The sequence below is a fragment of the Haemorhous mexicanus genome, chromosome 3 (assembly GCF_027477595.1).
Source record: "Haemorhous mexicanus isolate bHaeMex1 chromosome 3, bHaeMex1.pri, whole genome shotgun sequence".
NCBI lineage: Eukaryota > Metazoa > Chordata > Aves > Passeriformes > Fringillidae > Haemorhous > Haemorhous mexicanus.
Genome location: NC_082343.1, coordinates 22,452,623 through 22,476,273, shown reverse-complemented (window position 1 = coordinate 22,476,273; position 23,651 = coordinate 22,452,623). Strand labels below are relative to the sequence as shown.

The 23,651-nt window shown below is 38.4% G+C and overlaps 1 protein-coding gene across 3 annotated transcripts in view; it reads left to right on the top strand.

Moving 5' to 3' along the window:
• The window catches only part of KCNK2 (potassium two pore domain channel subfamily K member 2), a 126,686-nt gene that overhangs the window by 93,809 nt on the left and 9,226 nt on the right, over positions 1–23,651 (top strand). For all 3 annotated transcript variants that reach the window (XM_059841052.1, XM_059841054.1, XM_059841053.1), the window contains 3 exons: positions 5,157–5,317; positions 7,735–7,921; positions 16,242–16,381. In XM_059841052.1, the coding sequence (XP_059697035.1) occupies positions 5,157–5,317; positions 7,735–7,921; positions 16,242–16,381 (488 nt within the window). The remainder of the gene's footprint in view (positions 1–5,156; positions 5,318–7,734; positions 7,922–16,241; positions 16,382–23,651) is intronic.

Below are 23,651 nucleotides of genomic sequence, written 5' to 3'. Positions count from 1 at the left end.
AGCCACGTGTGCCCTTTGAGAAGGGCAGTCACTGTGGTTGAGCGGGGTGGTCAGGGTGCGTGTGAACCATGGAAACACCTCTGGCAGTGGCACACAGAGTTTGGTGGCTGAGGCCAAGGCCATGGCAGCTGCTTCCTGTGGCTCCAGCCTCCTGGCAGTCAGCAGCCAGGAGCTCTGCCTTTTCTCTGACTCTGTGAAATCTCAGTATCAACTTTCCATAATCCACTTTTGTGTAATTAAGAGTGTGCCTGTCATTTATCCTCAGTATTGAACTCTTCCACCAATGGGCTGCATATGCAAACTTACTGCTGAGAGTAGTTTCTCATACCTTAAAATATACAGCATTAACTTGAGATAATTTAAAATTTATTTATTTTTGATAGCTCATGAATGATGCCTTGTTTAATCTGAGGTTTGTCATAAACATGGAGAAAACATTTGCTTGTACTTGAATTTACATTTCCTTGTATAGAAAAAAAATGTTTCAGAACTTCCCCAGAACTTTCAATCCCACCTGAGGTACTTGAAATAAATGAATCTTAGGGGGTAGCACTTTCTTCCAGTCAATTTAGCAAGTAAAATCAAAAGCACCCAGCATCTATCACGTGAGAAATACTGAATTGCAGCTAGAGTTTCAGTAAGTTCCCTGCTTTGTCTAGGAATTTTATGTAAAAAAAACATGCTCATTTGGAGTCTCTATATTTCTAACTCCACTTTGAAAATGTGCATCCACAGGAGTTTTCTGAAGATATTGGTTAACTAGAAAGCAAAGGAATTGCTCTCTCTAGTTATAACAGAAAAAAAATGAAATTAGTTTTCAGTCTTCCTTTTTATGAAGGTTTGAATAAAAGGATGCCTGCCACCTACAAAAGTATCATGTCAATTGTATGAGAATTTATAGCATTTCAAGCTTTTTCATATTTGCAATATAATCTATTGTTTGTCATGAGGGAAGACTCAAGTAGAATTTGAAACTTCAAACATTGTTTTGCTCAAAAGCAGTGATATATAGTTATTAAAGTTACTTATATCTGCTTAACAGCAAATCTGCTTCTCATGGGAAAGTTACAGCTGCTTTCATTCTCCCAGAAATATGTCATAAAAGACTATATGAAATTAAAGAATCCTATAAAATATTTCTTTGTTTGGGTGTTTTTGGGTTTGTTTTTTTTTTTAAAATCCTTTTCATTTTGCATACCCCTGCTTCCACCTCTATAGCTGACCAAAGGGATACAGATTTCCTTTGAACCTGATTTGAATCTCAGAGACTCCTAGGAGTTTGGAGCTGAAACCCTGGAATATGTTACTTTTTTTGAGTGGAGCAATTAGTTACAATCTACTTACAATGGGCTTTTATTCTTAATTCACACAGAATCAAAGAATCAGAATTCACTCAAGGGTTACTGGAAGCTCCTTGTAAAATGCATTTCTTGTCCACAGCTGCTTGTCAGAGACAAATCCTTTGTTCATTAAAAGCATACTGAGAATTTAGCAGAACATGAAAAGGATTTTGTGAAATTAGGAGGCAAATAATCCTCCTGGTTATGGAAGTGAAGTGGGGAGGGTGCAATTGGGAAGGACAGTCTGAAAAGGATGCTGACAGTATTTTGGATGAAACAGATCCCATTTAGCAAGTTAAATTTTGTACTCTGCACTGCTCATGGCAGATAGCACTGATTAAAAGCTTTGAGAGAAGCTTTCCAATGAATTTAGAAGTTTAAATGAAGCAGCTCGTCAAATTTCCACAGTCAAATCCAAGTATATTGGGTTGAAGTGGGGAATGGACCAGTTCTAGGAATTTCTCCCTTAGAAACAGGGGAAGGGATGAGCTGCACAGGACTGAAAATGTGAAGAATAGCAAGGCACTGAGGCTGCCTGTGCAGTTGCAGTGGGCACATCCTGTCCCCATCCCATCCAAGCAAGGAGCTCCAAGGCAGGGAAGAGCCAGCAGACCATGTTGTCATCTGGCTGATTCCCCAAGGTTTGTCTGTGAGCAAGGCAGTCCTAGCCAGACTTTATGCTGCCTCTTGAGTGGAAAGGGGAACTCTGAAGTGAAAATATGCCAGGGAGCTACTGCACTGCTACTGGGGCAAGACATTCCTGCCCTCCACATGCAGGAGCTCTGTGGTACACAGGGATGTGCAGCAGAATTCCTGTGACCATGTTCTCTTCTCCCAGCACAGTGCCCAAAATTAAGGTTTCCTTGGTTTTTACCTAGCAACAGAATCCTTCTTTTTGGTCTTTATTATAATTATATAAAGAAAGAAATAATACTTTTCTGACACAAACCTCTTGGGAATTACATCAACCATATGAAATATAAATACGTTTTCTCTGCCGTTGTATAAATAATGGATTAGGTTTTCACTGGAGAAGCTGAGAGTAGGATTTAAGGACAACTTGTGTAACTCTCAAAGTAGGCTGTGGTGTACAGCAGCAGACTGTTATAAAACATGACACAGTAGGAAATGTGATTAATGTGTGATGGAAACCCCTTGGTAGATCAGGTCACTAAAGTATGTGGCCCTACCCATGGTTTGTGTTATGCTCAGTGAGCATCTGGACAGAAATGAACTGCTACCTGGTGGAGTGCTGTTTTATCCAGTAATGTGTGATTTAATCACACAATTATCACACAAAACCTTTTCTGTGTTTATGGAAGGAAAGCATTTGGCAGTTTTTAGGATAAAAAACAAGAATTTGAGCATAAAAGTGAGCTACCATCCTTCCTTTAAGGAAGATATGAATCTGATTTAGGGAGAACACCCAGAGCTGAATGTGAACTTGGTGTCCTCGTACCAATTAGCAGCAGATGAGAAGCGTGCTGCAGAGCAGCAGCCTCTGTAAGAGCTCTGGGATGCTCACAGTGTGCCTGCTTGTTTTATGGGATCAGCCAAGCAAAACTGCCTGGCTGGCATGTGCTCCACTGGGCTGGTGTTTTGTCACCATTGCAAGACATTGCTTTTGCAGAGAAGTAAATAAAACGTGACTGCCAAATCCCCTAGCATGAGTTTTCTAAATCTGGTGTATCCAGACCCCTGATTCTGAATTGCATTAAGACCTCCCAGGAATTATAACCTGGAACAATTCAAGCTTCTGTTGATGCATAAACAGGCATGTTTTTGAAAACAGAGTGGCTTGGATCTGTTTGTCCCTTTTTTGATTGGTGATGAGCTAATTTTATTTTAAAACTTTGCTCCTTGGTGCACGAAGGGACAGAGTGAACTCAGTGGAGCTGAAATTTCCTGAATTATAATTTTAACCCTGACTCTGGTTTAAGGAAGCATATTGGGTTGGTCTAAAGTTGCTGTGACTTTTTCTCGGTTTTCTGAGTCAGGTTTTCTTTCACATATTAGTGCAGGGAACATTTGCAAGATTTTAGGACTCTGCAACCTGTAATTGGTATTTCCTGTGATTTTGTTCCCTTTTTTTTCTTTTTTTTTTTCTTTTTTTTTTTTTTTTTTGACAAGGTATATGAGGCAAGATTTAGGGAAAATTTAAATATCAACTTTCTTTTCTCTGACTGAATTCTATCAATATTGCATTTGTTGTTTACAGAAGTGCAATCTGAAAACTCATTTCAGAGAGAATTATCTAGGAGTAAAATATACTCCCATGGTCATTTAATTTTATGGTAATGAATCATAAAGTGGCCTGGGTTGGAAGGGATCTTAAAGATCATCTAGTTCTTACTTCCCTGCCATGGGCAGGGACACCTTGCACTAGACCAGGTTGCTCAGAGCTCCATCCAACCTGGCCTTGAACACTTCCAGGGCTGATGCATCTGCAACTTCTCTGAGCATTCCATTCCAAGTTAAGTGAGGGACAGTTTTGTCTTGTGTGTTCTGAAAAGAAAAAGTAGTTTTAGCAACAGAGCTTTGGTGTAGCTTACCTACATAAGAACAGAACCAGAAATTAAGATAATAAGTTTCATTAAGAAAATCTACATTTTAAACCTTCATGCTCAGAATCTTTGGTTACAAATGCTGATAAATAGTTAGGACATTCATTAAATGTGTTTTATATTGTAGGAATTTTTGTCAGGTAGTAAAAAAATGTTAAGCTACTTTAAAAATAAAATTTGTCAGATTGTTTCCAGAAAAATAGATTTTCTTTGAGAGATTTGTGTACCTATGATATTTTTCTTATGAAAAATTTAGGACGCTAAGACAAATTTCTCAACTACATGTCAAACCACTTTGCTTTTTATTTGCAAGTTATTTTTCTAGCAAGAAGGTAATGTTAAAAGAAGATTTTGTCTAATTTCTAAAGATAAGCCTTTTTATGACAAGTTTTCCCTTTTGCCTCCTTTGAAGAGCATATTGTCCTGCTAAAAGGTGAAATAATGTCAGAAAATCTGGAGTGTTACTGCTACTGCTCCCTCAAAACTTGTCTGATCCTTTGGAGGAGAAAAACATTTAAATTAAAAATCAGGGCTTAAGCTTGTGAAACTTTTTTGTAGGGTTCTGCCTGTGTGACCCTGTCCAAATCATTAAATACTGATCCTGGGAGATGTACTGAGGGCATTCCACAGGTGCTGGGCCTTGTGCTCTCTGTATTTCACTTTCTCTGTTCTGAGTGGGCCAGCAGCAATCCAGCCATCAGAGGAATTTGGGGTGCTCTTTTACACAGGCCTGTGAAGACAAAATGATTTCCACTTTCACATGGACAGAGCCATGAGCTGTATCTCTAACTTTGTTTGAGGGAACCAAAGCCTTTAATAATGAAGAATCTAGGCAGTCCATTTATGGTAGAAATCCCTCTTTTGCTCATCCAAGTGGTTTGGGCTTTTTTAAAGCTGCTTCACTTTGGAACTTGGCCCATGGAAAGGAAAATTGTGCTGCTTACAGGTGCTGTGTTGTGTTTACACCTGTGTAATTTAGAGGTGCTGCAGCCTGTTAAATGCCCAGTGCCAAACACTGGCAGTCGCAGGCATAGATCAATCAATTGCTCTTAACTACATGTAGCAGATGATGAGAGAGTAAATCGGAGGGGATTGTACAACCTACATTTTCATCTAATTTCTCACAATGTTTGCTGTGTTATATGGTTAACCTGGTTAGCCTGTTTTTAACTGTTCTCTTCCCACAGTTCTTTTAAAACTTATAATGTATTATGTGTAACCTATTAAACATCTCAAGTTGTTTGTAATTTAGGCTTTGGAAACATCTCCCCGCGCACACAAGGTGGAAAGATATTCTGTATCATCTATGCCTTATTGGGAATTCCTCTGTTTGGTTTTCTGTTGGCTGGTGTTGGAGATCAACTAGGGACAATCTTTGGAAAAGGAATTGCCAAAGTAGAAGATACCTTTGTTGTGAGTATTCTGACTGCCTCATTTTGTTCTTTTGCTGCTTGTTCTGACTCTCACAAGTGAAATGAAAAGCCTGAAAAACAGGGTATAGCTCATTGTTGCAATCAGATGTACAGGAAAAGGTAGGAAGGACTTGGCACAGTCTGAACTTGCTAATGAACACCTCTGAGAATTGGGTGAAGACATATTCCCTACTGTTGTTATGGCTGGGAGGAGGAATAAGACCCAAAGAATTTTGGTTTTGCTCTGTCCTTGTTACTCGTAGGCTTGCTGTGATGCTTACTCTTCAAGGTTTTTAGCTAGACTGTGATAAGAAATGTATTCACTGAGATTTTTGAAGCAATTTATGCTTAGTAACCATTCTTTTAGCTGTTTGCATCAGCACTGCAAGAGTTAGGACTGGTTTTCCTCACCAAGCCCTACCCTTGCATGCAGGGCACCTTTTCTTTATGGAAAAGGTCTGACATGGCTTTGTTTTTGATGCAAAGCAAACTGGGCCTGTGCTAAGTAGTCTTATGTAATAGGCAAACACAAGCTTGAAAGCTTCTTAAGAGAAGGCATGCATTTTCAGCTTTGAAACATCAGTTTGTGTCCAGACAAGGTACTGGTGAACAGCATAGATTTCCATTGAGATTTGTCTGCAAAAGGCAAGAACATTCCATAAGAACATATTATAATTTCTGGTTTTTTCATAGCTGATTTTTTTTTTTCTTTAAAGGTATACAAGTTCTGAGATCAATTTGTGCCTCTCTTTTGCTTGTAGAGATAATGATTTTCCTTTTTTTTATTCTGGGTGTATCCCTACAAAAAGAATGCCCCAAGATAAAAAGCAGTATCATTCCCTCCTATGACAATATCTGAGTGAAAACATTGATCTAGATATTGCAGTCTGGAACACTCTCTAATTCTGTTTATTAGCTTGGCTAAAGAACTGGGAGATGCTGATGGGTCAGAGCAGGTGTAATAGCTTGTGTTGCCATAACACAAGCTATTACTCTGTTTTGGGTTACAAAAGCTCGACCTTGGTCATGCTGACTGTAAACACAGTTCCCACTGAAACTTACTTAAAAACAAAAAAACATCCATTGTGAACAGCATGATTTCATTTTCAGTCGATTTCTGTGGAAGTTTCTTGTATAATCCTTTCTTTTTAGGTTGAACTGACATGCATTGGATGGATGAAAAATGTCAAATTGTCTGGGCATGCAAAATGGAATTTTGCAGGGGTCTGTTCTAGCTGTAGTGCAGTTTAGAAAAATGTTAATAGCATACACAACAGCTAAATGACGTGGTTCATTAAATCTGCAGATGGTCTCAAGCTGGGGAGACAACTAAAACTTGGAGGATCGAAATGATCTCAATTTTTGAAAAGCAGTCTGACTAGACAGGATTAAATTTAAGCAGGACAAATTCAAAGTAATATATGAAGGAATAATAAAATATGCAGATGCATGTCAGGAAACAGCTGTCTAGGTGTAATTTTGTGGAAATGCTCTGTGGACTCTAGAAGTTAACATGCTATCATGGGTTAATGTCATGCTGCCATGAAAAATAGGCTAAGCATAAGAAAGGCTCATTCCATTCAATTTTGTGCTATTTTTTCATGTCTACTTTTGAGTACAACACGTAGTGAAACATGGGCTAGTTTGCTGGTGCCAAGGGATTGCAAAAAAAATAGGAAGGGGAAGAAAAGAGAATAAATAAATTAGGTTTAAAGAACATGTAACTGAAAGAGAACATGTGAAAATTTGCTGGAAAGAGAAAATTAACAATTTCTGTATTTGTCTTGGATAAGATCATAAACAGTACACTTAAACAGAAGGAGTTGAGATGTAGGTTAAGCATTAGGAAAATTATCAGATTACAAGAGTATGATCACAGGTTGTCTGGCCAGTAATAAATTTGCAGTGGCCTAGGCAGGTTTATTTTGTCCTTGGACAGGTTTGGCTCTCTTACATCCCTTCCGGCTCTGCTTTGTAGGATACGGTTTAGCTGATTATTTGATTGCAGAGAACTGTATGATTAAAATTCACCTTATTTAGTTGATTATTTGTGGATGTACAAAATAAGAGAAATTGCAGGTGCATGCACTACTTGTAACTCACTCAAATATCTAGACAGCCCTCAAAACTTTTACATCATCAGCTGCTGGTGTTACTGAATGCTACACATCCTGCTCCCCTGTGAAGAGTCCAGCCCTGCTCTGCATTTACTGCTGGCAAATGTTTCCTAGGATAGTCATGCTTGCTTTGAAACCCTTTCCAGAATAAAATCCTGCTTGAGTTTTCCTGTTTGTTTGAGAATTATAATGCAGTGTCCTCTAGGGCTGTGTAGTGCACACTGGGGGGTGATGGGTGCTGATGTGCATGGGTGCAGTTTTATTATCAATGGGTTTCTTCTCTTTCCCCTTTCCTTTCCAGAAATGGAATGTGAGTCAGACAAAGATTCGCATCATTTCAACAATAATATTCATTCTGTTTGGCTGCGTGCTGTTTGTTGCCCTTCCTGCAGTTATATTCAAGCACATAGAAGGCTGGAACACATTAGATGCAATTTACTTTGTGGTTATCACTTTAACTACCATTGGATTTGGCGACTATGTTGCAGGTAAGATTTTTTTTCATAACTCCGTCTTATAATGTTTTGCACAGTGATATTTATTCTGCCTTTTTTTTCTTAGCTTTTGGACAGATGAATCTCTCTTGTGGTACCCCTCTCCTAGTTTTATCCTTCATCTTTCATGTGATGGGGCCTGTCCTCATTTTGGTTGATGTGACAGCGTAGAGACAGGAGGTGGGACAGTGAAATTCATGGTGCATTCCTCTGCCTCCTGTTTTTTTCTCTCCCTGTATTATTAAAAATTAAGTAGATTATCATTTAGGTAAGGATTTTGTTTTATTTTTCTTACAGGTTACAGAGTGCAAGCACTAATAGAGCATTTTAATCTGAATGCATTTTTCAGCTGGACTTGTTTGAAATGCCTCACCCTGTGAAGTGATTTAAGTTTTGTGTGCATCCATTACTTTCAAAAGAGCTTTCCAGAGCTCTTTTTCTGCCATTGAAATGTCTGTATTCTGTAGGATCTGCTGCATCCTCCTCTGTGACTCTGTCAGTACACATTTGCCCATGTGTTTTTTGTAATGTCAGAAGTTTTAGCACAACCCATATATAACATGTCCAATTCTTATAGTTCCATTAAGCTGAATTATCTGTAAATAACTTTGATATACTGAGCTAAAAAAAAGTCTGGGCCAGTTCTCTGTGTCAACTTTTTTCTTGAAAATATGTCAGAGGTGTTAGTTCACCTCTCAGATTTGTGTAAGTATTTGCTGTTTGTGCTGAGAAAGCACATTGGTCCAAGTCAGCGATGGGTAGAGGTGAGGATGAGGAACTCAGAGCCTCGTGCTCCAAACCTGAGACTCACTTTCCTTGGCCTTCTGCTGATACAGAACCATCATTTCTCTCTTGAAATGCCTCTCTCCCACCTCTGAACTCTGTGCAAGGCAGAGGTGGCTCACAAGGCCTTTTCTGCTGGTCTGCTCTCAGTGAGACACTCTGCTGGAGGGAATTGTTTTCAGCAGAGCCTCTCAGGGCTTCTCATGTGTCTTGTCTGTGCCTGTGGCTGTTTTGTGAGTCCAGGTGTGCCAAGCTGAGGTTCTCAGGTTGGGTAACTCCTCTTGTAGATGTGCCTGAATTTTTGCCTTGATGGCAGAAAAGGGTCTTGTCACTGGCAGAGGTTTTTCAGGTTGATGAGGTCCAACAAGGACCTCTGAAGTGTTGGAACTGCTTGACATATTTATAAATGATGTGGGAAAAATGGGGGTAAAATTAGTTGTTGTTGAAGATACTAAGCAACTCAGGCAGCCTTCATTTTTAGACTGCTTGCAAACTTGCCAAAGATTCTTGTAAATTATAGAGCCGAACTGTAAAATAGCAAATCAGATTTCTTTTGACTTTTACATAGTTATTTGTGATGTTTCCAAATGTCTTTGTATTTGTCTTGACTTCTGCCTTTCCATTTTTTTTAACCTATTCTTTTTCTTATTTTCCATTTTGCCTTCAGAATTTGTGATTCTGGTCAGATAACAACTAGCATGACATGAAAAATTTATGCTGTTTCTAAGTCAAGAATCTGGGTGTTTTAGACTTTCATTCCTGAAGGGTATGTGTATGACAGGGAATAAAAATGATAGTGTTACAAAGGCCTGGTTATATTTACTGTAAAGCATTATGTGAAATGGCCCACTTGGCTCTAACTAGAACACTGAGTACATTCATCATTACTCCCATTATAAATTTCCATAGACTTTTCTATTTGTAGACCATTTGATAGCATAATTTTTTCCCTACATTGTCTGCTTTTTAATTCTACCAGGAAACACTTTCTCTTTCTACAGAATGTCCTTGAATTACATTGTTCTATAGCTGATGGTCTTTTATGGTTCACTTGAATGATGTTCTTTATTTAATTTCAAATCCTACTGTAAGTCCATTATTTCAATGCATCTGAAATGTTGTCTAGTTTCTTTGAGCAATGTGCATAAGACTTGTGGTTGAACTGCAATGTGTTATTGACTTAAAGGGCCAATGGGATTTGTACTTGCAGAGCCAATGCTCAAAAGAACAGGGTTAAATGGCTGTCTCCATCACAGCCTCCCATGGGAGGTTAACATTCCCATGGGAATATATTCTGACAGGGATGAAGCCAATAATATCTTTGGGTGAACTAAAATACTCTGGTTTTGGCCGGGGACTTGAAGGATTTTTCAGAAATTTGTTTTCTTTGCAGTATATAATTGGCCAGTTAAATAAAATTTTGAAAAATAGGTAAGGTATTAATTGATTGAGCTTTGCATAGTGGAAGTTTTCAGTCATTGGTGTGTGTATATAAGTAAAAAATTATTTGAAGGAAACTGACATTGCAATTCTCAATAGAGCTGATAGAATTTGTACTAAGAGCTTGGCTTCCTTATTAATTTTGAGGAAGTATGCAGAATTTTTTTGCACCCCAACAAATTAGTGCCTTTTCTTCATGATTTTTTGGTTTGCTTGTTTCTCTTTTAAGTAAGTCATAACTACAGAGTGGACAGTGAAGGCCACTGATATTTTAGTGGTAGGCTTTGTCTGGATAACTCTCCTTGAAGTTTAGGAAAACTGGGTATCACAAAAAAGAGAGAAACATGAAGAGTTAAGACCTGTAATTCTCCATAAGGCTGTAAAAGAGGTGGTCATGATAGAATATTGTGGTTCTAGAGCATGTTGGTCTTGGTTCTGGTTTGCTATGGTAAGGCAAAAACCAGCAGACAGAATCGTGCTTCAGTCTGTTTGGTGCCTAGATGCAGCACATTCTGAAAAACTCCTCACACTGGCATTAATTCATTTGTTTTTCTGACTTTTTTTCCTGAAACAACACTTACAGTGAAAATTACCTTCTTCCAATTAGCATTATAGTCAAAAATAAAAGCATAATGGTGGGCAGTGATGTTCTGATTTGCAATTATATCAGACTGTACTTCTTGTAATAAAAGTCAAATTGATAATTCTTTTAGCACTCTGGAGGCCCACGTGATAATCCCTATATGTGTGTCAGTTTTCATCCATAAAGTTCTCTCAAAACCCTCAAATTCCTATCTATTCAAAAACTTTCAAAAATTTTTTTCTGGGAACTGCCATCTCAGAGAAAAAACTCATGATTTTACAAGCCCCAGATTATCCCATGATTGTGTTTACATTTGTGTTGGTGTGTGGGGAAAAATTTCCAAAATACCCATCCTTTTTCACTAACATGAAACATTCTGCTTTCTGGTGCCACTGCAAGCAAGAGCTGTAAAAAAGCCCTGAAGAACTTTCAGGAGGTAAAGAACAGAGAGTTACTCAACAGCTGTACCAAAAGGGAGCCAACAGCTGAACATGGGATTCAGGAATGTAATGGTATCCCTGGCTGTAGTACAGGCTGTCATATTAGAAATTCTTTCAGTTCTCCAGGATTTTTTTTTTAGAACTTTCTTTTTTGTCCTGCAGACCATGTACTCTATTCACAGAAACCAGAAAGAGGAAAGGTTGCCTTTGTTAGTCAGAGTCTAAGGTGTTATTTGGAGCCTGTGGAAACTTCAGCTGGGGTTTCCATCAGCAAGAAAAGCCCTAAGGAAAACATAATAGACTGATCACTCCTGGTGCATGCAAGAAAGGAAAAGATGAAAAGCCCTTGCAATTCATGTTCCAGAAAATATATGAACAGTATTCCAAAAAATTTGACTGCTTCTCTGTCGTATAAAATTACTTGATTTTTCAAGTTTTTAGAATGGTTTCAGTTTTTTGGAGGGAGAGAAATATTTTTTTTATTTGAAGAAAGATTATTGTAGCTTTTTGCAAAAAAAGAAGAAAAACTGTGCTACAGCCTGCACTGCCTTATGAATATTAGGACATAGTCAAACATCTCTTTTCTGGTTTTCAAGAGAAAACATCAACTTTCACATGACAGAAGAAAATCCAAACAAAACTATTAATATCTTGTGAAAGAGAAAAAGAAATCTTCTCATGTTGAATGTGTCATGATTTCAGTACAATGAAATACATTTCTGGATGCTAAGGTTTGCACTGAGGCACATGAATTTATCTGTATAATTGGCAATATTTGGTCATATGCACAGATAAGTTCTTTAACTTGCAGTGCAGTTTGGAAAGTATATTCAAATATTTATAATTGCATTAATCTAACAGGTTTCAAATCCAAATTAGGTGACATGTCCCAGACTTGACTAAATTAAGTAGAAGGCAAAAATATAAATAACATATCAGTAGGCTGTTTCACAGTGGAGCGTAATGATGATTGTCTCAACTGGTTTGGGGAAACAGATCACAGAATTCTGAAAATGTACTTTAAAAATGTATTCCAACTCTTGTTGCTTTTGTGGGAGTTTTTGGTTTGTTTTTTTTTTTATTTTTTTTAAATTTTTTTCTTGGTTTATTTTCCATGTTTAAACCCTGATTTTTAACTTACTGTTTTTCACTGTTGCATTCTGTAATCAACTCTGCTGTATTGCCACTGTGATACACATACCTGGCTCTGCACTGAGTTGCTTGGCCTGAGACCCAGTTTGTAGAGAAATGAGATATTTTAGTCTCATTTAATGTCACCAAACTGGGGCACTTGACCTGGTGGTCATAGCAGCCCAGTTGATCTGCTGGCACTGTGTGATACCACGCCCCAGCAGAGAGAAATTGCTGTCACGCTGAGCCAGGGGTGCGTCCAGCATCCTGGAAGAGAGCTCTGTGCTCTTCCCAAGACTCTGAGTCCCTTTTGGCTTTCGGAGGAGCTCTTTGCCCCCTGGGGGCTCAGTGTCTGTAATAGGGACTCTCTGCTGTGAGCTGTGCTTTCAGCTGAAGATGCAGCACTGACTTGCCTGATGTCAGTGCAGGACAGCGTGTGAGGAGTGTTTTAGGTCTGTGCTTTGTTTTTGAAGTAGCTCTCCATTTTCCACTGAGTGGCATCAAGTGGCTTCTCTGGCCTACTTTTCATCTCTGGCAGTGCAGTACTGCCTTGGCCCCAGCCTTCTGTGTTTCCACATTGCCACAGGAGCTAGTCTTTCTCTGTCCTCCCCTTTTTTTGCAGTCCTCAGAGGTAATTCCTTTCAAGCTGCAGGGCAGAACCTCCATGTGTCTTTGGAGTGGGACAAATTGCATTTCTGGATTAAACATGTTTGTCAGGTTTGTCACAGCAGGGATGGTGGACAGCTACTTGTTATTCTGCAATGAAAACTGGATTATATAATTTTTCTGTATCCAGAGTAATTTTTACTGCTGATGAAAAATTATGGACATTTCCTTGTTTGCAGTGCCAACTTTTGAATAACCCAGAAATTTTTGCTGGTATGGAACTAAGATACTCAATATTGACAGCATTTCTATTCTCTCCTTCTAATTTTGAAGTAAAAATGCAAAGCCAACCAACTTTATAGAAATAATTGCATGTTTCTATTTTGAGCCAGTTACTGTAGAAAGAATGGGGAAAATGAATGGCAAAAAGAAGACAATTATTTACTTTCAAAGGACTTGTTTTACATAAATAAATAAGTAAAAAATATATACTTGAAACCCTGATCTCTTACCTGAGAACCAGAATCTGTCCTAAAGCATGCCTGAGATATTCACTAATGCCTTTCTTCACTGAAACAGAGTTCTTGACCTTAGTAAGGAATATGTTTGGGCCATAGAACAACTTATATCTTCCTAAGTGTTGAAAATCCCAAATAAAATTTATTTGGCATTTGGCAGATGTGAGAATGGTGGCAGCAGCAATACAGTAGCCTGTGATGTTGATGGATGGGAAAACTGTTTTTGTCGTAGTCTTCAAGCAACTTTAGATCAAATCTTTACCAGAAAACACCTTGGCAGTAAACTGTGGCTGCTCTTGGTAACAGATGATGGCAGTGAGACTGCTAGATTTCTTCTTCATTGTGGTTTTAACCCATTTTGGGTAGAGGCTAAAGAAGGCTGGGAAAAGCTTTGTCCCTCAGCCCACAAAACTGTGTTTTCCAAACAAGCAGCAAACTTCATCTTCTGCCTTCTCAGCATTTTGCTTCCTAGAGGGCTGCATGAACCAATTTGCTTTGCAAGAGAAACATGATAGTGTATCATACTGATATGCTTTTTACCATGTTGCCCCTAAAATCATTAGATTATCTCATACTCCAGTAAAAGTACATTTAGCTATGCATACTCATACCCAAATGCATTTATATTCATTGAAGTGAATTTGGTAGTTAATGAATTCCTGTAGTTTAAATTCAGTACAGTTGAGTTGTGATCACATTTCTCTATGAAATCCTGTTTAATGACATTCCCAGGTAACTTCATTGTGGCAGTTTGATCATCACAAGAGACAGTTATGTCAGGACAAACATCCTCAGGTACGTCTCTCTCTCCCTTAAGATTTGATTAAATTGCAAAATCATCCAAGGAGTCCTTGAAATTCAGAAGCTCAACAGCCAATAAAGGTTCTGGCTTCAAAGCCTTATCCTAGAGTATTTCCTTGGATACCTGTTGTCCTTTCAGCTTCAGGAGAGCTGAGCTTCTTTGGGCATGGCTAGATGGAGCCATCTCCTGGCCAGACAGCACAGAAAACTTGGCTGAACATGAATATGTCCTAACTCTTGCCCCAGTGATTAACTTTGCTGTAAATAAAATAATTGTAAACTGTGAAGGAAGTGCTTCCTGTAGACTGGCAGAGTTAGGTTCCAGTTTCAGTTTATAAAAATAATGTGCCAAAAATTAAGAACCAACCCTAGGGGTGCTTTCTATGATACTTTTTTGTGCATTGTATGAACAGCTGGAGAAGAGGATGAACCACCAAGAGTGGCCCATTACTATAGCAATGACATTGTGGTAATCAACCATTTTTCTGAGTTACAATGAATTTGGGGTGATTCATCCCTAAAATACTGTTTTACTGGATTGACATGAGATGGATGTTGATAACAAATGATTTGGTGTTTTGTTTGCCTTGTGTTGTGACAAACTCAGCCCCTTTGGCTGGATGTCTTCTGTCCTAAGCAGAGCCCTGTCTTCTACCTCTGCTCAAGACTACAAAGGCATCAAAGGATATCTGCTTTCACAATGTGGATTCATCTCTTGGATAGCTGAGCAAACCATTGCAGCTCAATGCTTTTTAAAATTTTTTTTTATGAAAAGTTATAATTGACATGAAAATAAAATTTCTCTCTGGGAGGGGTTCCATACAAAGCTAGCCATCAGTAAAATTCTTTGTTATTTGCATGAAATCTCAGTCATAATAAAGCTAAATAAAAACATTATTCTCTATGAGAGTCAATCTCAGTACCATGAAAGGTTTTTGATATTTTGGGGACAATTTTCCTTTGATTTGTTTCAGTACAGGATGCAGATACATAAAACAAAGTACTGTGTACCTGCACAGGCTACTTTATTGTGCCTGAGAAGGTTTTACTGCAGAGTCTCTTCAATTATGGGCTGATACACACATCAAACTTCTTGCAGCAGTCCAAACTAGAAGTCTGGTTTCTTTTGTTGTAACACAGCTGAATTACAAGTTTATGGCTTCTGTTTATTGCATGGCAAGATGTGAAATGTGAGTAATTTGGTGTTGTCAAGAGCTCTGGATGAACATAACTTATATTTGTGTGGAAATAAGACATCTGTTCCTTATAGCTGTATTATACCTGAAAGCTCTACTACAGACACCTCTGAAATTTATACTTTTTTATACTTTAACACTGAAAAGATGTGACTGGTGCTTATGGCAGTGGGATTCGAAAAACTTGCCTTCAGCACACTTCTTTTATCCACACTTCTTTTTTTGGGGGGGTGGGGGGGGGGTGGGATGGTGGTATGATCAGTTCAATCAAGTCCCTGCACTCTGGTTTCCTTCTGCAGAATGGAGAAGATAATGCTTGCCTACCCACCAGGGACATTTGTTAATGCAGGTGTTACTCTTTCTTCACTGAGGCTAAAGGTTTTATATAAGTATTGAGATGTTTTAAAGTTCTTGCATAAACAGATTTCTCAGGATATGAACACATTGTATTCTTTGGAACAATACTTTAAACTCTGGTACAGCATCATTTTTTGGAGCAGGTGGCAAGTCATTTCATTCAAGCTGTCTTCAGTGACCTCTATCTTAAATGATAGTGTATCAGAAGTTGAATCAGTTTGTGTTCATCCAATAGTTATTATGAATCATTAACAATCTTTGTCTAAAATTTGCAAACTCCAGATTGTACTGTAAAGAGTGAGCTAATTTATATAATTTGTTCAAATTCTATTAAATATTTTGCATGGGTAAAAATACAGAAGGTATAACAAACTTTTTTTTCTTGGAAAATTGATTTAAAAACATCTTTGCATCTATAGCTATTAAGTGTGAATTAATTTTTACTGTATTGTTTTTCAGGGGGATCAGATATTGAATACCTAGATTTTTATAAGCCAGTGGTGTGGTTCTGGATCCTTGTTGGGCTGGCTTACTTTGCAGCTGTCCTCAGCATGATTGGAGACTGGCTAAGGGTCATATCAAAAAAGACAAAGGAAGAGGTAAGAATATTTTGAAAAGGGAAGAAATATTCCTTTTTAAAAACTTTGACTAGAAGCCAGGTGAGCTTATGGCTGCTTTTGCTCTTAGGGTGCATAGGTCAAAGCTGTTTGTGTATGAACTGTAATGCTGCAGCTCAAACTACAGGAAACTAGGTAGCAGTCAATTTAAATGTAGTGTTTTATTTTCATATGTCTGCATAGAAAATGACATTAAATGTATAATGAAGTGTATATGAATAGTTGCACTTGATTTATGTGGAAAAAATCCTAAACTACTGTTCTAGGTAGTAGAATGTAGGCCTTAATTTTTCAGGTAAAAAAAATTCTGTTTTGTTTCTCTAAGTGATGCAGGTATGTAAAGAAAGTACTTAAGTAGTTATATTTGAGATACCATGCTCTATAGTGGTAAGAAAATAAATTTTTCATATCATGCACGGTATTGGAATGAATTGTTTAACTATCCCTAGGTGTATTTTACCATAATATCTTCCACATAATTGTTCAATATTTGTAGTCAAGTATGTTGCTTTCAATTGAAATAAGTTTTCACTTGTAAATTTCACTTGTTTTCTCTTGTTCTCACTTGTATTTATAATCCCAATGATACAACGTTTTACCTTTTGTCATTTAATAAAATGTCCTGGTTTTGAAAATGTTTGAGTGTAAATAAAATTTCCTTCAATTGTAGCGTGCATGGTTCAGGTTTTACTGGAAGTCTGAGAAATTAATTTTGTTTGAAGTAACATATTATTTCCCTCTAATTTAGCTTCAGTTCTCTTGCACGCTTCAGTTGATTTATGCTACTCAAACATAAAAACACTAATTTGTTTTTGATGGAAGGAATATGTTGGCTACTGTGCAGTGGCCTGCTACTTACATTGTTTTGAATAGTTTTCCTAGCTGCAGGGCATGGCATCAATGCCTGGATGTATTCCTGGCAATCCTGGAGTTCCCAAAGCCTTTGCTCTGAAGGGTAGCTTCCCCCTGCTTGCTTTCACTGGCTGCAGTCCCTCGGGGTGCCTGCCACCTTCTGAGCAGGAGCAGGGGTGCTGCTGGCAGCAGGCAGGAGGGTGGGAGCTGGGATCTTGGGCAGGATTAAGCTGACTTGGTAAGGAACGTGGGGGAAGGGGAAGCGCTTTTCCATTGCCCTCGTTGTGCTCATGGTTAGAGACAGCACTGTGACAGGTCTGCTCTAAGTGCACTTTTAGCAGGCAATTCATAACCACTTAGCCCTGATGCAGAGGACAATATTTATTCAAACAGTTTCAGTTCAAGAGTGCCATCTTTTGCCACTTGCTGTAAATTTGAAAGGGTATTTATGACTTCCCTTCCACAATGAGCTTTACTAGTGCCCTCCACAGATAGGGAGCAGCAGGTATCAGCTGAGTGTTCTCATTTGCAGGTTGAACAGCTGACGGGATCACAGGATTTCTGTTTTCTAGAAAAGCACTTTAACAGCCAGCCTTACCTGGCTTACTCTGGCTGCAGGGAAACCAGTGCATCTCCTCAAATGCCAGTAACCTGCATGGTTGTATTTGGTTATTTTGAAATTCAGAATTACGCTGGTCTCGCCCATTTTCCCCTCTGCAATAGGAAGAAGTAGGAGAACCCTGTCACAGGCTCCCCAGGGAAGAGGTCACAGCACCAAGCCTGCCAGGGTTCACAAAGCATTTGGACAATGCTCTCAGGCACACCTTGGAATTTTTGTGCAGAACCAAGAGTTAGATTTCAATTATCCTTGTGGGTCCCTTTGAGCTCAGGATATTCCATGATTCTTAGAGTGGTGTTTCCTCTGGGCAGTCTCCTGGTGTCTAACTCTTCTCAGCTTGGGGCAATTCTTAAGTTGTCTTTAGCTTCCCTGGGTTACTTGTGTCTGGATGTTTTGGAACAAATACGATGTGACTGAGGCACTGTGACTTCAGACTATGCAAAAATATTCTCCAGGCTTGTTTTTGCTGTGTTTTCTCATACACTGTTGGCACATTTTAGTTCTTCACACTACTTCCTAGAATTAGTCTGATCTTTAACCTCAGTTTTCTCATATTCTTTTCTGTTATCCAGAGATCTTAGTATCTTAACCATATAGTTGAATATATAACAAGTGGAGGTATTAATCTTATAATGATGATAATATATAAAAAATGTTTGAAATTTGTAGCTCTTTGTGAAGCCATTTCAATATAGACTAATTCTGGAAAGGATTTAAAGACACATAAATTGAAGAAACCCAAGAAAACCTCTAACACAACAAAAGCATTCCTATTTTTATCAGGGAAAACTCTGCCAGGTTATGCAGTGCTGAACTTTCTTTTCTCAGGCACTGGGAATGTGTAACCTAGTCCATCTTTTCATTCTTTCTCACCTTTATAGCCTAAACAAGCATATTGATTTTGTCTACAGCAAGGAAAGCTTCATTCTTCAGATATATCAGAGTTCTCTTGGCTGAAGCAGGTATTGGGAATTCTGCTGTATACGAGTCTCAAGTGTGTTAGGTTAGATTAAAGACAGACATAACATAATTGGTGCCATTTGTTCAATTAATCATATCTCTGATGGTCAGAAATCTCCCTCCCTACTTCTTAAGCCGTTGCCCAGGCATGTGTGAGAATTCATAGCAGGAAAAAAATGCTTCAGCAGTTTAAAATTCAATAGTTTTAACAATGGCAGAGACCAGTCTGAGAATTGAATTACGACTTACCTTAAGTTGTGTGGTAGTTAGAAAATACAAAAAAGTATTCCATCTTCTATCCGGATGATACTCTGTAGGAAGAAAGTAATACAAATATGTTGCATTTTGTTATAAGATTGGCTATAAGCATTTTACAAATATTCACTTTTCTACAGGTTTCATTTGATGATAAAAACTGCTTAGCCCATTCTTGCCATCTTCCTGGGAAAATCTGAGGGAAGATGCTGAAGGAGTTTAGTGGAGATGCAGTTATCAACTTTCTTCTGTGCCAGCAGAAGCCAGATGAGACTGAATGTCTTGTCTTTTCTCCAGTTAAACCTAAATTTACAGTGGGCTGTTCCAGCTTCTATGGATGCAGATTATAGCAGAGGAACCTCTCTAGAGTTCTAATCTCCATGTGTGCAATGAAAAAACCTAGTTCAAAGTATGGAGTGTATTTTTTAACTGTCAGTCCTTGGGGAAATAACGCCTTATACCTAAAAGTGGCCTTTTAAGTGGGAAACAATGTTATATATTAAAACCTACTGAGATAGAGAGCCCATGAAAAAATCTACAGAACTGTGATCAGTGCACTCTGAAAGCTGAAGCAATTTAATGTATTTCCTAGGAGATAGGATGCTGAAAACTTTCCTGAAAATGATGGGTATTGTTATGGGTATCAACAAATAAACAAGGTTTTAATAGGACTTATAGCCTGCTTTCCTAGAGAAGAGTGATCTAACATGTTTTATATACAGGAAGGAGCAGATCATTCAGTAGTGATCAATTGTGCTGGTTTCAGCAGTCTAAGTAGCAAAATCTAAAGAATGTTACCTGAGTCCAGAGTGAGACAGAGAGGTTGCAAGTGTTCTTCTTTACTTCCCCCCAACAACCAAAACTAGCTGTCATCAGAGGTACATCTCTTTTGGTAGGCAGATGTAATCTCTTTTTTGCCTTTTCCTGTAGTCTAAAGTAAAATGTATCAATAAATACCATCATATTTAGGGCATGAAGGGAAATTCTCCTTAATCCAGGGAGGAACCATGCTCTTAATGGATATCACCTAAAATCTGTATATTCATCTATTTTAATGTAGTGGTGTTGTTATTAGAAGCAGTTTACATAAGACTTAGAGGTAATAATGCATTTCATGGTTTCAACAAAATAAAACATCTATAGTCTTTTTGGTATTCTAGCAGGAAAGTTTGCCATATGCAAGTAGATCTGAGACAAAAAAAAAAAATCTGATCAGAAATGCACTCATGCACAGAACTGCTATATTTTGTTATTTAAATCCAGATAACCAGAATGTCAGTCAGTTGCTCTGGTGGCTTTTGTTTCCTGAAACACTCTGGAGAACTTTGAATGCATCAAATGGGGAGGGAAGTGAAAGACAAGTAGAGACAGAAGTGGGAGTTTTAGAAGGATAGATCTGGAAGCAGCTGATACAGTAAGATAGATGAAATGTCAGAAAGTCACTGGAACATGCTGTGTGCTGTAATCTTAAGTAGGCGATCTGTCTCTGAAGTTCAGCCTCAGCTACACTAACTTGCCTTAAACTCCCTCCTCTTCATTATTCTCTACGCTCTGATTACTCAGAGCACTTTTAAAGTCTCCTGATTTTAGTCTCTTTGAAAGGTAAATTTTCAGCAGGATTTTTTTCCTTGTCATATTTTTTCTTTTACTTCTGTATGCAGAGCTTCTGAGTTCCAGAATTTTCAGCAAAAAATGCCTACCCAACCAAAAATCTTGGGCATTTGGGCTATAGATCCTGGAGGATCCTGTTCCCTTTTCTGTGTATCAGGAGTCCAGGTGACAGACTAATGTTAAATATCAGCTCAGTTTGGACAAGTGATTTTTTTCATGCTGCCTATCTGTCTTTTGAATTGAGTAACATGCAGCCAGCTTTAAAGACCAAGCCTGAAATTTCATGAGAAGTAGAACACTCACTTCTTGTGGAATTCAAGAGGCAGCTGCTATATTTGATATTTATAAACAAATTCAACAAATTTGACTCATCTGAATCATCATTCAGTTGAATCTTCATGGCACCAGTGACAGAGCTGTCACTCAAGTCTGTCAAAACAGAATTAGACTTGTCATGATGATGCTGTGGAGGTTATTGCACTCCCTATATAATTTGTTGCCTTTTTATTAGCTTTAGGCTGAAGGCACTCACCCAGCATAAGGGACCCAGCGTAAAGAGAACTTGAGCTTGTTTCTCATAGCCCCCAAAGAGAGACCCTAGATGTAGGCTTGTAGGCATGAAAAAATGAAAAAAACATTAGTGGACTCAAGTGAGAAACAGTTTTGAAGGGTTTTCACTCTCCATGCAAAGAGATTCTCTTCAGAGGCTGAGTAGTGAGGGTGTATGACCAAAGAGGAGGAGGAAGTTGTCCAGTTGTTCAAGGAACTCTTGAGCTGGCTCTCCTTGTTTCAAGAAACAATATCTGTTCACTTAGAAATGAAGATGGTAGAGAATAACTCTTTAGGCTAGTGATCAGAGTCACTTGCTGGTCCATTTTACATTGTTTCAAGTGAGATGGGTCAGCTTCTGTTGAATAAAACAACTATTTGGACTTTTCATATATCCACTCTCCCCAACCAACCAACCCTCCCACCTCCTGGCAAAAGAAAATAGACAAACAATCCAAAACATAAAAGAAAAATAGGCAAAAACATAAAAAAAAGTCAAAACAAATCCCAACAAAAAAGCCCAAAACCCTTACCAACCAAAACTCAAAAAACCAAACCAAACTGCAGCAGTTTTGCAAATTTTATATCCACAAGTTCACTGCATTGGTCAGGCTGATGTGATGGAAGTCTGTTCCTAGAAAGCACTGAATTGGAAATATTTGTGGGAGACAAATACAGTGTCAAAGCCATGGCATACAAAGTAATTTTGCAAAGCAAAATTAATAGATTAATAAGGGTAACAATTCTAAGATGTGCAAGCAGGAATTAATCAAGTTTCTGTAGGAAAGTGGTGGTACTGCTGCAGATGTTGTTAAAAGGTATATTACTGGAAAACAGCCACCAGATTTGTGGTCTAAACTTCAGGAAGAATGCAGAGAGCTACAAAAATGGCAAGGGAAGCATCTGAAGAGAAATCTGTTTTGCATTAAGAGGTTTTTTTTTCCAGCACATCCAAGATGTGGAGAAAAGTCTGTTTGGGAAGGAGCAGCCATGTTTGAAAATGTGATTGTTTTTAATAATTTCTATGAGATGGGGAGAAATATAAAATCTTTCTCCAGTCAAAACAACTGCATGTCTCCAGTCAAATTTGACTAGCAACAGGACAAAAAATGCAACCAAAACAAACCCAAACTAAAAGGTGGGAGTACAGCCTCTCTGTAGCAGCCCAGAATCTCAGGGATGCATAAAGAGTGGTTTTGGTGTAAGGAGGAGATGGAAATGACTGGTCTGGTTCTGAATGCAATTTCTTCTCTTCCTTTCTATGAGTTTAGGTTATCCTGGTGATGTTCCTGAATCTGCCCTAGCAACAGTCTGTAATACTGACTTTCTATATTGATCAGTCTTTTAGAAGTCTGCTGTGGCAATGTGTACAATAATGGATAGGAGAGAACATCTTGTTCTGAGAATTCCAGGAAAACTAAACAGCTGATGGCTTTTGACACCTTTTTGAGATCTTTCCTCGTAGTTTTGTGTACTTTGGACATGTGATGCCTGCTTCACTTCAGATTCAGCATGCACACAGATAACATCTCCACAATTTTGCTGTGGTTATATTTCTATTTGTATCATGCCTATTAACTGGGCATACCAGGCATTTAGAGACTGCTGTTTTGTTACTGCATATTGAGTACCAGGTCCTGCTGGGGTGCTGATTACAGGAGATGTGCTGCCAAGGAATCTTCCATGAGATGCAGCATGGCCCAGGGCATGGGAACACTGTCAGTGTCTCTCATGCCAGCCCCTGTGCCTGGCCCTGCTCTCCCACAGTGTTCAGGGAGGAATTACTCCAGTGAAGGCTCCATGCAGCAAGGGACCGAAGGCAAGAGCTATTGAATTTGCAAAATAAAACTAGAGCAAGAGACTTACACTTCATTATAAGAGAAATTGATTAAAGCGAGATCAGTTATAACAATGGAATTTCTTGGCATTAATTACCCATGAAGATTCCCAGAATGTATATTATGATGATCTACATTGAGAAATCTTATTTTTTGGAGATAAGATGTAATTGATCCTTTGTTACAGCAAAAAATATGTCTGTGGTTTACTTTATTGTGGGCTAGAAATATTCCGAGTTACATATCACTAGTATTTTCATGATTAATATTCCTGAAAACCTTACTTTTTTCTTTTTTAGGATAATCTCAGTGCTTGGATGTTGTTAGGAAAATTCTCCAGAATGTTACTAATGCTGAGTGTATGAATCTGATAGCTGTCTTGAGGATGAGTTCCCAGACAAAGCAAGTTCAGCAGAATGCCCTTGCAAGTAGGTGTGTTGATGCTGAGGAAAATGCTCTGCAATTGCAGATAAAAGGGACGAAAAAAGCTACAGAATGCTGCCTTTCACAAGGGATAGGTGCAGTTGTAATACTAGTGTTGAACAGCAAAATTGGAGCTTAAATATTT